Here is a 15,432-nt window from a genome sequence, read left to right as displayed (position 1 = left end):
GGCTATTGACCACAAATTACAGGGGCTTACAAGATTAGGGTGATGGGTTTCTTTTAAAATAATATTTTATTATTTTTCATTTGTGGGCCACACATAGTTTGTGGTTGGAAGTCGGAGGGAGATGATTCATTCCTGCGGCGAGGTAATTCAGACTCTTCCTTCTCTCCCCTAGGACTTCTTCAGTAAGAAAGTTGCGGGTTGGTTTTGTCTTGTTAATAGAGAGCTCTGGATGGAATATTTTTCACTGGTCATGCATAAACTATATAATCTATTCAAAATGACGAGAATGCGCTTTAACTCCATTATTTCCAGAGCTTAGCATGGTTTTCAGCTACTTCGTTCTCAAATGGAAATTCTGCCTTGCTGCAGTTATTTATCTTTTGCCAAACCATTCTTTGTTGTCCAAATATGCAACAGTTAAGCTCCCAAAACCTTCAAAGCAACAAAGTCAGAGTCTCAAATCAGTTGCTACCCAGAACAATATCCTCTTGTCTTCGTACTCTAAATCGAAAAGCTTGGATCAAACCATCCAACTCTTTCGTCTCCTCTCCTTGCGTAACACTGTTACATGGAACATAGTCATTTCCGCATGCTTGCGCAATCACTGCTACACAACTGCTCTGGATCTCTTCTGTGATATGATACAGTCTTCGTCTTACCTACCAGACACCATCACCTTCAGAACTGTTCTGAAGGTTTGTGCTGAAACAGACAATTACCCTCTTGCTTTGCAAATACATGCTTTTATGTTAAAGCTATCGTTTCTGTGGTCTTCTGATCTGATTACTGGGACTTGTTTAATCAATCTCTACTGTGAACTTGGAGAAATGAAAATTGCACATGACATCTTCGATATATTTCCTCTGAGAGATGTTGTTGCTTTCACCACAATGATGGTGGGCTACAGTGAGGTGGGAAATTATGAGGAGGCAATAAGGATGTACAGAATTATGGTGGAGACTGAAAATTTGATTCCAAATGAGTTTGCTTTTACTGCCTTTTTAAAAGCCTGTGCTGGGGGTGGTTTTTTGTTTGAGGGGAAACAACTCCATTCTTATATTGTTAAGGCATCTCTACCGTCTGATGTATTTATTAGTACAGCCCTGATTGATATGTATGCCAAGTGTGATAGAATGGATTTTGCAAAAATGGTATTCTTTGAGACTCCAGCCCCTAGTGTGGTTTCATGGAATGCTCTGATGGCTGGTAATTTGGATGGTGAAGATGTTCTGCTCTTCTTTTTTAAGATGCGGGAATCTGATGCAATTCCTGATCATGTGACGTTTGCTACAGTTCTTCGAGCCTGTAAAAATGTGGCCCTGCCTTTAGTTCAGCAGATACATGGCCTTCTCACAAAGGTGATGGGAGTTGAAGTGGATGTGTTTGTAGGTGGTGCTCTTTTTGGGTTGTATCTGAATCATGGATGTGCATCAGATGCTAGAGAAGTTTTTGAAAGGATTCATCATAAAGATGTTGGGGCTTTCAACATGGCAATTAAAGATTACATTCTGAATGGTTTTATGAATGAAGGAATTGGTTTGTTTCATGAAGTCTTGCGGATGGAAATGCAGCCAAATGAAGCCACATTATTGTCACTTATAACAAGAGTACAAGATTTGAATCATGGGAGGCAGTTGCATGCTCTAGTCATAAAATTTGGGTTTTCTGCTACTTCTACTGGGGGTGCTCATGGTGCTTTAGTAGCCAGCTCACTCATTGTAATGTACGTGGACCTCCAGAGCTTAGATGATGCAATCCAACTCTTTAATACAAGTCGTGCCCCTGATCTGGTTTTATGGACCTGTATCATCTCTGGCTTTTCTAGAAGTGGGAAATCTGAGGAGGCTCTAGAACTCTATGTCCTCATGTTGTTGGATGGATTAGTAGAACTGCCAAACCATTTCACTTTTTCTAGTGTCCTGCAATCTTGTGCGAACCTTGCTGCAGTTGAAGAAGGAAAGCAGGTGCATGCTCAGATTATTAAGTCTCATTGCGAGATAGAATCAGACCTATTCATTGCCAATGGCTTGGTGGATATGTATGCAAAGTGCGGATACATTATGGAAGCAAGAAAGCTTTTTGATAAGATGATGATGCGAGACATAGCCTCATGGAACACCATGATTACAGGCCTTGCACGAAATGGAAATGGGGATGGAGCATTAGAACTTTTTGAAGAATTACTTAGAACACCAAATCTGAAGCCCAACCATGTAACATATATAGGAGTCCTATCTGCATGCAGCCATAGTGGCCTGCTGGAAGCTGGGTATCGATATTTTCATATGATCGGAGAGCCCACAATTGATCATTATGCCTGTCTGGTTGATCTTCTTGCACGGGCTGGACATCTAGAGGAGGCAAGTAATCTCATTAAAGAAATGCCTTTTCAACCAAATGAAGTTATTTGGTCCTCATTACTTGCAGCTAGTTGTACTCATGGGAGCATCAAGCTGTGCGAGTATTCGGCTGAACATCTCTTGAGTTTGAACCCACATGACCCTGGGACATATGTTGCACTCTCTAATATGTATGCAGCAGCAGGAAGATGGGAGGATGCCAATAAGTTAAGGTATTTAATGAAAGATCAAGGAGTGGAAAAACTTCCTGCTTGCAGTTGGTTAGTGATAAATGGGAGGACCCATGTTTTCTTCGCATCATAGGAATTGCGCATGACTGGCCAATAATGTAGAAAGCCAGACATAGAGAGGGATTGTGGCAGGGCAATGGGTGGGCTGGGGGGTCGGGAGAAGAGCACCCAAAATCCCATGCATAGGCTATGCTGATAGTTACCAGAGGAGATAGCAACTGCTTGAAGAGGTCCAATCATGGATAGGGATGCAAGTCTCTGCAGACACTCCTATATGATGAAATCATACAACTTACTGATAGAAATCTCCCGAAGATGTTGAAGAAGCACCTAATGGCTAAGGTCTGTTTCTACGCCTTTGTACAATGCAGAAATTAATATTTGTAAATTTTTAAATGTGAATAATATTCACAGGTAATATGTAGAAGGTGATGGGTACATACCCAAAGAATCTATAATATTTGTTGTTGAACCAAACTGATTAGATGGTCCCTTGAAAATTCTTTGGATATGTATCCATCACCTTTGTATCTATAATATTCTAGAATGCTTTTTATTGAACTGACTTTTAATACTACAGTTTGAAAATTCTAGAATATTTGTTGTTGACCCAAACTGATTAGAATTATTTGTTGTTGAACTCACTTGCTAGAATTTTCAAAAGTTTTTAAATTTAAATTTGGTTTCAGTATTTCACTATAGTGGAAGAGATTTTTAAATTAGTTCAAAGTGAAAACCATATAAAGATATCACTGGATTGCATTACTATGAAATGTTTTATCTCATCTCAAGGCCCTACTAGAGATTGCATCTGGTCACTGAGGTATAAACTGTACTTTCATGTTATTGGCATCATTGATTATAGAACCTGAGTCAGATCCATCTATTATTGTGATGATTATTAACCAACCTCAGCCTCAAAGGCCTCAGACATCCCTACATCCAATTGACTTAACCTGAGCCATTGTATCTCTCAGCAATACAATAGGGCTAAATTTCCCTATTAAGGTGCTTCAGTAAACTTGTCAAAGTTCACAAATTGGCCATCAATTGCCTTCACTCATCTTTAACCTATGTGCATTCAAGATTTGCTATTGCCAACATAAACCTTGAAGGCATCATGTTAGGGCGTTTAAACTGCTGCTACTTCTTGAAGAAGTTCATGACCGATATAACCCCTTAGACGCTCAAAGTTAGAGAGGTGGGGTGGTTCTTCCCTCCAATTTCATTTCGTATTCTGTAAGATGAGGATAACAATATATTACACTGTGCCACTTGTATTCAATTGAAACTTTTAATTTCCTCTGTGCTTCAGTTTGTACCACGAGTAGGCTATTTTTTTGATAAAAGATTCTTGGCTCACTGGGATTTATGCCCAAATGTAAGGGAGAAGGGGACAAAAGAATGGTAGGCATTAAGAAGATGATAAAGGAAAGTAACTGGTAATTCTTCAACCTCAGAACCTACATTTTATTGAACGTTTGGTTGGTAGTTCATTTTAGTTTCACAAATTCTATTAATTCCGGGTATCTTTTGAAGCATCTTCTTTATGTACTTACATAGCTTTTGCTTTCTTTTCTTAACCATACAGTTAATGTTTTGATCAGTAGTATCTGAGTACCTTGTATGCTATTTTTCTCCGATTTTGCTTCAGATCTGTGCCAGGACGGTATTGCTGGCTGTTGGATCAGGATCTGGTCGAGATAGAGATTTCGGTCGAAATCTTGATCTGACGGCGGATATGAATAGCATGACCATCCTGCGCATTTAAAGCACAGGACTGAGGCAAGGCCGATTTTTCTTGTGCCCTATCTTCTGCATGTTATTGGCATCGTTGACTATAGAACGAGAGTCAAATTATCTATTATTGTGATGATTATGAACCAATCTCAGCCTCAAAGGACTCAAGACATCCCTACAGGCAATGACTTTAGCCTGAGCCATTGTATTGCTGGGCTTATTTTGCACACCACTGCTGCTATTTTTCTCATGAGGGCTAAATTTCCCTATTAAGGTGCATCAATGAACTTGTCAGTCCACAAATTGGCCATCAATTGCCTTAGCTTATCATTAACCTTTGTACATTCAGGATTTGACCCCTTGATGCTGTTGCCGACATAAACCTTGACCGCGTCATTTTAGGGCGATTAGACTGCTCCTACATCTTGAAGTAGTTAATGACCCATATAACCTGTTGGACACTCAAAATTAGAGGGGTGGAGTGGTTCTTCCTCGAATTTCATTTCTAATTCTATGTAATTATGATCAAAATGTATTTTGAGACAGCATAGTTTTTTTTCCCATATACACTTGTAGTTTTATTCTTAGGATATCAATGTAGTGACTGATACCCTAACCCAAAAGGCACTAGCTATTGAAGGTTAGCAACCGGGCCACGTTCCTCTCCTTGGCTTCTGATCTTTTGTATCCCTATTACTTTTGCGTTCTTCCTTTAAATGAAAATTTCATTAAATGTACGAGTTTTCTAGAAGTATTTATGTTCTCTATGTAGTGCACTTGTTATACCAAATAAAAGGTTGAGATTAAAAGCTTAATTTTAAATTTAAAAAATCTATTGTAATAGAAAGCGTTGTTGCTTCAGCCCTTCCGAGGCCATAGAACACATTTTCTTAGGTACATGCCCACACATACATAAGGCCTTTTTTCCCTTAAACCAAGCAATTAGTATGGTTTATTTATTTATTTATTATTTTATTGGCATCGGACTAGCTTATTAACATTATAAATATTACCTTTCAGAGTCCCAGTAGAGGAAGTCGAAGATTTACTTGATGCTCTTAATGGCTAAGCGCTTTCATGCCGCTTTACAAATTTGGTTCCACTCAAGGCTCTAAAAGGGAGTGAACAAAATAAGGGATTTTTTAGAATGATTCTAATCTAGCTCGTGCACTGTTAAAAGTTGTTTTTTATGACCCTCTGTTCGTGACTTCGTGTCATCTACTTTAGTCTTTGACATTCGGGTTTGGCTCTGCTAGAGGAAATGCAACACGATAGAAGAGTTAGCTCCACCGTGCAAGATTCTTGAACCTGCCCAAAATAGTAGCCTTAAAATTTCTTTGCTTTTTCAACCAATTATTTAATATATATGTAAACTGTTGTACATAGCTGTTGCACAACGGAGAATATTTTAAGAAAGTACAACAGAGAAAGTTTTAAGAAAGGAAAAGAAAACTGTCTTTATACAAAATTTTCTCTGTTTTAAGCCATTGGAACAGTGACAATGACCATACATGATTATTATATCCAACAAATAATACTAGAGAAAGGGAAACCAACCGAAAAAAGCTTTTCTTATTATGGGTTGATGACTGAATCACAAAGAGATTCGCTTTGTGAGAGCTATGGATTAGTTTTTTTGTTGGCCATGTTTGACACCAGTCATAGTGACTGTGAGAGAGAACTAAGAACTTGAGATGGGTTGATGGACCACAATCTCTTTTAAATATGAGCCACGCAGCTGTCCAGCGGTCAAAGCTGCCTGTACAGGTTTCTTTCTCTACTGGAAGTCTGACAATGAGATCGCACAAGCACCACCAAATTCTCCTTTGAAAAAAAATTAAACCATATACGTGGTGGGAGTTGAGTTGAAAAAGTTGATCTCCTTCAAAATCATTCAAACGTGTCTGCATATCCACCAAATATATATATATTTTTTGTTCTTCTGTTCTTTGAAGAAGAGAGAAGAAGTCACATGATTCTTACCACCCAGTCCCTACTAAAAAAAAAATTTCCATTTTATTGATGCTTCTGTACAGATTGTTGCAAGGTTTACAGAACCAAGCAATGGAGTATTGTCCATAAGAAAATCCCATTGACTTATTCCTAGATTCAAGGGCTCATCACATCACCAATTCCAGGCTGGTTATGGATGGATTGTCAAAGCAAGCAATGCAGCAATAGAAAAATATAATACCAAACTTATATTGAAAAACGATGAGCCTCATGTGTCATGACTTCAATTAGAAGTCTGAAAAGAATTTTGAAATAATTTCTGCCCCTAATTTAAGGAAGACATAATGCCCAAGACATGTTTGTTTTAAAGGCAAGAACAAGAGTTTATTAAGTTTCTTACAACCTTAGATCCAGGAATTTTCTCCTTAACAGAGGTAGAAGAAATCATTAGTTGGTTGCCAAGGCAGCAGCAACTCAGTTCATTAAAAAAACCCTGAGAAACAATTACATTTCTTTCATGGAATGCAAAGCATTCAACCTATGCTAAATTTATTTTTGAGATGAAATTTTCCTTTAATAGTAACAAAAGTCAAGGTCTAATATAAAGCCATGGAGCAGTGTTCATTAAAGAGGGGGAAGGAACAGCTGACAGGGCAATCACCATTTCAAACTTTCATCCTGTTATTCCCAGTTCATTAACAACATAAAGAGGCAAAAGAGAGAATGGAAGTATTCCATCTGTGGAAGGAAATCTCTCCAGATCGCAGCTAGTGTATGGGAAAAATGAACCAAACCCATTTACAATAACAATATTACTTAACAGATCTCAAGAACCTCATGATACAAGAAGTGCAGGTGAATCCTCACTACAAACCACACTTCACCTACATCACTTAAGAATGTAGATGAATCCTCACAATAAACCATTCTCTCCCAGATCACTTAAGCATTGTTCCCTGCAGAAGAATGTGTCACACCTTGTTCTTCAACTGGATAGCTAACCTCAATGTAGAATCTCCATGATCATCGGCATGCAATGGCTCAGTGAAATTCCTTTATGTACAGTTTCTGATCTAGTCTAGAAAAATGTTATAATGGGATATTCTTAGTGTAATATGTAACAAGGTGGGTAACATAGTTTCTACTTCATTCCTCTCACCCCCCTCACCAACAAAAAAGGGGAAAAAAAAAAAATTCTGACTGTTATGGCATCAGTATGACAACCCATCCATTAAAAAGGAGATATAAGTGTAAAAACAAACACTTTGGTCCCATATTCTTTGAAAGGATGCCACTATGTAAACCTATCAAGACTGCTCATTGGGACATTTTGGTGAATGATTAATGGAATACATGTTCAATATCAGCCAAACCCATACCTGATTTTCACATTACTTAAAGAGATGAGAGGGGGGGGGGGGGGGGACCAAACTCATATTTTATAGCAGGAGAGGACTCTAATGACTCCATACATGTCCTTCTCTCAGAAGATGTGTGCTTCTGTCTAAATGTCTGGTAAGGTCCATCACATCCCAAACATTTCCTCACCACTAACCTCATTCAAAGCTAAAAAGTAGAAAAGGTAACTATTAATGAACAAACCAAGCCTACAAACAGCAACCCCCACCAATTTTTTTTTTGGGTTGGTTTGGGGGGGGGGGGGTGTAGGAGTAGAGACCAGCAAGTTGAGATCAATAAGCTGTGGAGAAATCATGCAAGTTTCAAGTTATTAGCATTAGTTTCTTTCTTGAATTCAAGCTTTTCATTCAGCAACATGATAGATCCCATATATACATGAAACCAGTTTTGAATAAAAAATATTTGAAAGACCTTTGTTAGTTAATTTAGTGATGATACATGGTAGATATTTCACATTCATAAAGGTCCAGAAATTCTAAATTCTGTAGCTTTAGAGAAAATTAAGTTCTAGCAGTTGTCAATAACAAACAATTCCTCTTCACCATGTTCTTCTGTCCAACCAGCTCCTACTTCTACAACTGCTGAAGAATTTCACACAGATGATTGGAAGTCCCATTACAAGAAGATGGGATTTTGGGAGATGAGAATAATAAGAAGTTTCGATGATAACCTGGGGTTTTTAGACTAAAGGATGGACAAAAAACTGCTCTATATCTCCTCTTGACTATTCTCTACCTGAGCACTTGCATTTCCTCTGATGCTCAGAGAGTTCCTGCCAAAGTGCAGGGTTTCAAATGAATCAAAACTCTGCTTTTTGATACCATGAGTGAAGAATCACGCTTCATATCCAATTTTACATTTTCCAAGTTAATGCAATGGAATACCTGAATCTGTTTCTGTAGGAGCTTGACATACTCAACTGCTTCCTCCAACATGTCTGCAGTATTCGTTTGCTGCAAGTAACAATTCAGGAAAACATGGCAGCCCCAATTAGAGACTACCATCAAACTAACACTTGTTGTCTCTGAACATGATAGTTCAAACCTGGTTGAACTTGAAAATTTCTCAAAACCAATGTTCCAAGTAATTAGGAATCAGATTCTACAACACAAGCAGGCTTACCTTGTCCATATTGGGCACTAGTTCTTGAAGCTTCCTAATCCGGTCACTGATTCGAGTCCTACGAACCTGATTAAGGCAGAGATGATAAACTAAAGATGCAGAAACCACAAAACAAAAATGATTGAGAGGTCTAACCAATCCAACTTACCCTCTCGGCGATGCTGCGAGGATGAGTAGCACATCCACGCTTTGCTCTGACTCTGCAAGGAACAGAATCCGCAAAAAGCTTCTCCATCTCCATATCCAAGAAACCAGACATCCCATCTGATGACTGGCCACTCTGCTCTCCTTTCTACCAATCCAAAAGAAAACCCAAGTCAGAATCAACAAGAAAAAGTATAATTCGTCACAACCTGCCCAGATAATTACCACTTGACCCAAAATAGGTGCTTCTTGCTCAGAATTTCTCTCTCTGACTCGTTTATTTGTGGGAAGATCAGGCAAAGGAGGAAACTCGTGACTACCCATAAAGCTTGAAACAAATTCATCGCCTCCAAGACCAGAAGGTGAATTCAACTGAGCAAAAAATTCCGCTGGAGAACTGTTCTGTCTGAAGAAATTATTAGCAGGAGCTGCCATGGAAGTCGGAAAGTAGCTGGCTTCAGACTCAGCAGAACTATAATTTTCAGAGTTCCTGAAATTGGGTGTTGTTGAACTGTTCATAGGAGCTTGAGAAAGACATTGAGTTTGTGGAATAAGATCTTCATCTTGAAGCAGTGAGTCAAACCATGTCGCCGGAGCTGACCGGAACCTTGACAGCCTCGAGGTTTCAAAACCACCAACACCACCACCACCCACCGCCACCTCCATCCCCACCTCCACTGCTACTACCCATATGTTGTTGCATCTGCAGCTGTAGTGGGTAATAATTTCTTCGTTCAAGAACTGCCAGAAAATTTCATAACAGAAGAAGCAGCAGAAGAAGCCCTGAAGAGCCTTTTCTTTACTATTCTGCTTCACTTCTCCTTGAAGATTGATGGAAGCTCTGGAAAGTTGGGTTTTTCCATGTTTGGCAGCGTGTGCTTCTCAAAAGCATACAGATTCCTGCTACAATATTGTCTTTTTTGGACATTTAATTCCATTTTTGAGGGTAATCTAGGGAACAGAAGATATTGGTGAATATTTTTAGATTTTGGCTTTTTGAAGCAAATTTAAGGAGAGACAACGCAACGCAATGGCTCAAGCGTGAACCCAATAGTCACTCACGCACTAAAAGCTAAACAAAAAGTTAAAGCTGCCCAAGAAAGACGTTGACTTATAATAGTTTTTTAAACCTTCCAACAATTAAGGGTGTGACAGGGGACCATTAGTGTGAATTCTGAAAAGTTTTTAACAATAATTGGGTCACCGACATGGAAGCTTTTCTTGATGATCACCACCAAATCAAATTAGAGAAAATAGCATCCAAGGACATTTATAACCACATAGAAATGAATAACATTCTAGTTATACTTATACAACCCCTTCTCTTTGTTGACAATATTAGGTAAATAATTGCCAAAAAAAATATAAGAAAAATACTTGCCAACAAGCTAATGTTAGGTTCCTAAGTTGAATCGTAAAGAGAATGACGAGAAGAATTTGAGAATCTCCTTGATCACAGCTTACATAGTTCAATTCTTTAATCCAAGAAATAATTGAGCATCCAGTCAATGTTCATAGAGTCACTAAGAATAACAACTTCAATAATGTGGACGATGATAATGTTGGGTGCCCAAACTAAATCATGTAGAATTGATGATGATAGTTTGAGAATCTCCTTATCGCATAGTTGGAAATTGAGCACTGAGATAATGTTCATAAAGTCATCGAAAAAATAGCCTTAGTAATGTGGAGGGATGATACTATAAATTTATCAAAAACAACAAAAAAATTGTGTAGCATCATTATACGAATGATCTATGTTAAATGTATATAATTAAGAACCCTTAGTGGTGGTCGAGCTCAAAAGAGATCATCGCTTAAGGAAACGTGGGATTCTAAGTCCAACTTCTCATACCCTTCAGGCCAGGTACACACGACATATATTGCTCTTTATCATTTTTTGAGTATTGGATGTTGTCATTCAACCCTAGTATGATCCGATGCATGCACAAGACTAGTCAGATCGAAGGTTTATTGTTGGCTCATCAAAACATCGAATTAGTGTAGGAGTATATGAAATTCCTTTCTTTCCCTTGGTGGGATAACAGATGTTGTTGCTATTATGCCTTCGAGTTCATTTTTATTGGTTCTCATGCTAGTATACGGGCTACACAATTACGGTGAAAAAAAACTCATTTTGGAGCATAACTTATGCTAACGCTCCCATATAACTATATTTTTACTCTTCGAAGATAACTTTCAACTTACTTTGTGTAGGAGATAATTGATTCAATGGATATTGACATAGACACAAATGTAGATGCAGATAGTGATACTTTTGTGACATATTTGTTACTTATATGTAAAACTAATAATATAATAATAATTAGGACATTAGGGTCCAACAATATTTAATATTATTGTTAAAATATGTATGGATCATATATGTTAAATAACTAGAGTTAATTAATTATTATATCTTAAAAGGAATTATAAATTCTATCAAAAAAAAAGTATACACTTATAATAGTTGGAGAAGCTCATGTATTTTATTATTACATTAAATTATAGTAATCCCTAGATTCTTAAAAATAATTCGACCCAAATAAAAAAAAAATTCTTAAAACGAAGTAGAAGACGTAATGGGAAAGAAAAAGAAGAAGAAAGATGCTGGTATGATTTTCTTTTTGGTAGAAATGCTGGTATGATTTGATAACCTGAACGATGTTATTTACAGAAAAAAAAATGAAAGATGTTAATGATATGGTTGTGATAAGGCTTGTGGGATTATTTAATTACAAATAAAACATAAACAAATATGGGTATTTTTCCTTTATGTTCGAGTGGACCATTCTCTCAAGCCGTGGTGAAGGAAGATTATAAGCTTTAAAAAGGAATAATTATTGGGATTTCAAATCTTCAACTATGAATTATTTAAGAAATAAACATAAGTTCTTTAAAAGAACTAATCTTTCATGGATAAGGTTGCAATTCTATGCACTAGATAACATAGAAAAGGATCCGAACTTGATGGGTCACATTGAACTTTTTTTTGGCTACTTAATTTCTTTTTTTTTTAGGTAACCAACCATTTATTCAAAGTAGGTATGAGAGGAAGGTGAACAAAGTTCCACTAATTACTCAGCAGAAAATGACTATTTTTTCGGGTCCAAAATTAAAAGGGCTGAGAGATCGATCGGCTATTACATTAGAACTTCTAAGAATATAAAAAGGGAAACAATATACAAAATTATCAATGAGAAAGAGGATGTTCTGAATCAACGGCGCTCCAAAGTCGTGAAAATATTATATCGAAAACAACAATATTAATATTCAAAATTAATAAATACTAGCATTTGAACTGCCTCCAATAGTGGTACAACACATCGGTAGTTCATACTTTCGTTGAACACATCTAAAGGTGGATTGAAGAAGAGTCTCCAATCTTTGTGATTGTGAACTCTTGTTTAATTATCTTTAAAGTTTCTCTAGAGTTTCTAATATAAATTTTCATTGAAAAAAAAAGTCTTTGGGGGTTTAATAGTCTGTAAGCCTAATTTTATGCTTGTAATTTTTATTTTTATTAATACCAAATGATGTTTAAAAAAAAAGGAAGAAAAAAAAAAAAAAAAGTGGTACAACCTATATTTAGGCAAAGCATAACCCCATCCCCATTTGCCCTAGTTATGCATTGCCTTGCCGGCGGACCGCAACTTGGCCAAGTTCGTTGGGGGCCGCGCAGACCTTTCCCGGACGTTTGGGGGGGAACCCCCCCCGTGTTACTTTGCCTTTCTAATTTTTTGGTCTCTTTCTTCCTTGCCCCGTTTTTTCCTGTGTTGGTGTTGTTCTTTTGTTGCGTCTAATGTTTTATGAATTAAGATGATGCCATATTATATTGGAAACTCTTACCTCTAAGAATTAATGTTAATGATTTTTAGGGTTCCAATATACAACAAGGTCACAATTTTTACACACATAATACAAGGATGTAAGTCCAAGGAAAAGACCTCAACTCTATATGTAAGAACATGTTGTGGCAGCTATGGAAGCAAATAATAGAGCTCAGATGTCCCTCGACAACACCATGACAACCTTTAGATACAACATGGCAGAAACTCTTCCAAGGTAACTAAGCTGAAATCTCCACCACATTCCAGCTGAAGCACATCATAATCAGCTTGAACTATTTACAAGCTGTTAAAGCACTCAAAAATCAACCAAACTCATGTGATTAGTTTTTGAATTACTAAAACTTCATTAGGGTTATTTGTTGCTTGGATATTTATGTTCAGATTAAGCATAGAAGAGAGCCCCTTGAGGTTCGGTGGCTGCTACCCAGGGTATGTGGTGTAAATTGAGAATGGATGCATGGATCTTCTCTTGGTAATCCAGGGGGTAGAGTGATAAGAAATAGCGAATGAATGATTATTGATCACTTCCGCTGTTACTTGAGTGTGTTTTTAGTGTGATCGCTTAGTTTAAAGCCTTGCTCAAGGGGGCTAACTCTGGCTAGAGCCCATCTATCACAAACTTATAGGTGGAAACTGATTCTACGACAGTTGTTTCGGAAGTGAATGGAAGAAAAATCCCATGGATTGTTTTGCAGAGATGACATGCGCTACAAGAGTGTCTAAATGCGATTCAGTGGAAGATAACCCATTGCTACTGTGAGATAAACCCTTTGGCTGATTTTTAAGCTAAGTCACTAGCAATGAAAAAGACCTTGAAAAAAAATAATTGTTGAATGGCCACCCATATGCAATCTGAAGTGGGTTGGGATGCAATGCAAAAACTTAGATATTGGTTTTTTCAATCTGATTTTTGGATTGTTATTTTAGTGGTGTTGTTTTGTAGTTTGACTTTCTTTCGTTCGGAATGATTGGTCACTTTTCTTAAAAAGAGTTTTTGGTTGGGAGATTCTCCCTCGATTGAATATACTACTTGACAAAGAACCGATGAGCAATGGATGTATAATTTATTGGGCGCAAATGTTGTTGTGGGTTTGAGTATTTTATGTTCATTATAATCCTTTTTACCCTCTTTTAATAAAGCTAATCTTTTTATTTAAAAGAAAAAAAGAAAAGAAAAGAAGGAAGAGAGACAAACTTCTCTTTTTGTGAACATGTCTTTAAACTCCTTTGGGGACTATTTTTGGTAGTAGATTATTTGAGAGACAACTTATCTAAAGTTTGGGTAGGATCCCCACTAGCTTTCCTTTCCTTGTACAATAAAACTTTGTATCCCCAGATTCTTCTCGTGGGATGCTTTGTCATAATCAAAATTTTTTTTCTTAAAAAAAACCTAAGGAAGTAAAAATGAGATGCAAATCTAAAACATGATCTTTCTTGAATTTTCTAACATCATATTTTGCCAACCAATTTTATTTGGGTTAAAATTTAATATACATCTACAAGATTGTAGTCGGGGATTTCAATGCCCCTTTGAGATGGAAGGAAAAGTGTGGAGAAAATATCAAAACAACAAAGGATTGCTTGGGCCTTAAAAGCATGATCAATTCTTGTGGCTTTCTGGACTTGGGTCTTAAAAGCATGATCAATTCTTGTAGCTTTCTGGACTTGGGTTTAAAGGACTGGCATATATACATGGGTCAACAAACGAAAAGGTTAGCACTCAATTCGAATAAGACTTGACCGCGGATTGTGCAACTTAAATTGGAGACACATATTTGATAAGTTTATTTTATGTATACTATTTTGAGTAATTAATTGGATACATTTTCATGTCTTCGCTGTTGTTTTGTATCATTTTACCATAATATTGCATGCAAATGACCATCGGATATACTCTCCCAAATTTAAGTAAGTAATTTTGGTAATTTATATTCATCTTGACAAATCTTGATTCAAATTTATTATCTGTACTTGCACTGAATCATCTTAGTATTTGGACTCCTTCAACAACAAGGATTTGCTTGGGGCAATTAATGGTGTTTGAAGGCAGATAAAAAAAAAAGAAAGAAAGAAAGGAAAAAGAATCCTATTTAGAGAAAGAAAAAAGAAGAATTCGTTTTTGAGAAAAAGAATCATATTTAGAGAAGGAAAAAAAAAAAAAAAGAATCCGTTTTTGAGTGTACTTTGTATAGTTTCAATCAAGTCCTTCATCGGATAATCATCCGGTGTCCGATGGAACTGATTTTTGGAGAAAAGCTTCATGACTTCTTGATCTTAAAAAACTGTGAGATTGTGCATTTGAGTTTTCGAAATTAATGCGATTTATATACCACATAGATGAATGAATTTCTTAGTTGAGTTAGATTAAAAACTCAGAATTTGTTTCAAACTATGTCAAACTGGATCAAGGTCTCATGTAATATATGAAATCATGTTATAAAAGGGGAGCATACTCCAGCCATTTAAAAAAAAAGAAAAAAAGAGAGGTGTTTTTGGCTATGGAGAACTGCAGAGAATGAATTTGGAAAAGAATGTTACTTTTGGGGCAAATTTTGGAGAGTTGCTAGGTCTTTACTTTTTCAACCCTAGAATGATGTTTCTCTACTATTTCTT

The 15,432-nt window shown here is 36.9% G+C and overlaps 2 protein-coding genes across 2 annotated transcripts; one reads left to right on the top strand and one right to left on the bottom strand.

Annotated features, from left to right (window-relative positions):
• Nucleotides 1-43: 43 nt before the first annotated feature.
• LOC149016526 (pentatricopeptide repeat-containing protein At4g13650-like) lies at nt 44-2,713 on the top strand. The gene is given in 2 exon segments (XM_089154645.1): nt 44-394; nt 396-2,713. Coding segments are annotated over 2 exon segments (2,316 nt in total). The 5' UTR covers nt 44-346; the 3' UTR covers nt 2,664-2,713.
• A 5,214-nt stretch (nt 2,714-7,927) lies between these two features.
• Nucleotides 7,928-9,846, bottom strand: LOC149016525 (transcription factor bHLH80-like). The gene is made up of 5 exons (XM_089154644.1): nt 9,194-9,846; nt 8,973-9,116; nt 8,825-8,890; nt 8,587-8,655; nt 7,928-8,474 (listed from the first exon to the last, which is right to left on the bottom strand). Exons 1-5 carry the CDS (start codon nt 9,632-9,634, stop codon nt 8,427-8,429), a joined length of 768 nt encoding a protein of 255 aa, XP_089010770.1. The 5' UTR covers nt 9,635-9,846; the 3' UTR covers nt 7,928-8,426.
• Nucleotides 9,847-15,432: the final 5,586 nt, after the last annotated feature.

Source organism: Hakea prostrata, chromosome 5 (genome assembly GCF_041222555.1).
Source record: "Hakea prostrata isolate BN-2017 chromosome 5, UWA_Hpros_2, whole genome shotgun sequence".
Classification (NCBI taxonomy): domain Eukaryota; kingdom Viridiplantae; phylum Streptophyta; class Magnoliopsida; order Proteales; family Proteaceae; genus Hakea; species Hakea prostrata.
This window is presented reverse-complemented; position numbering and strand designations above follow the sequence as displayed.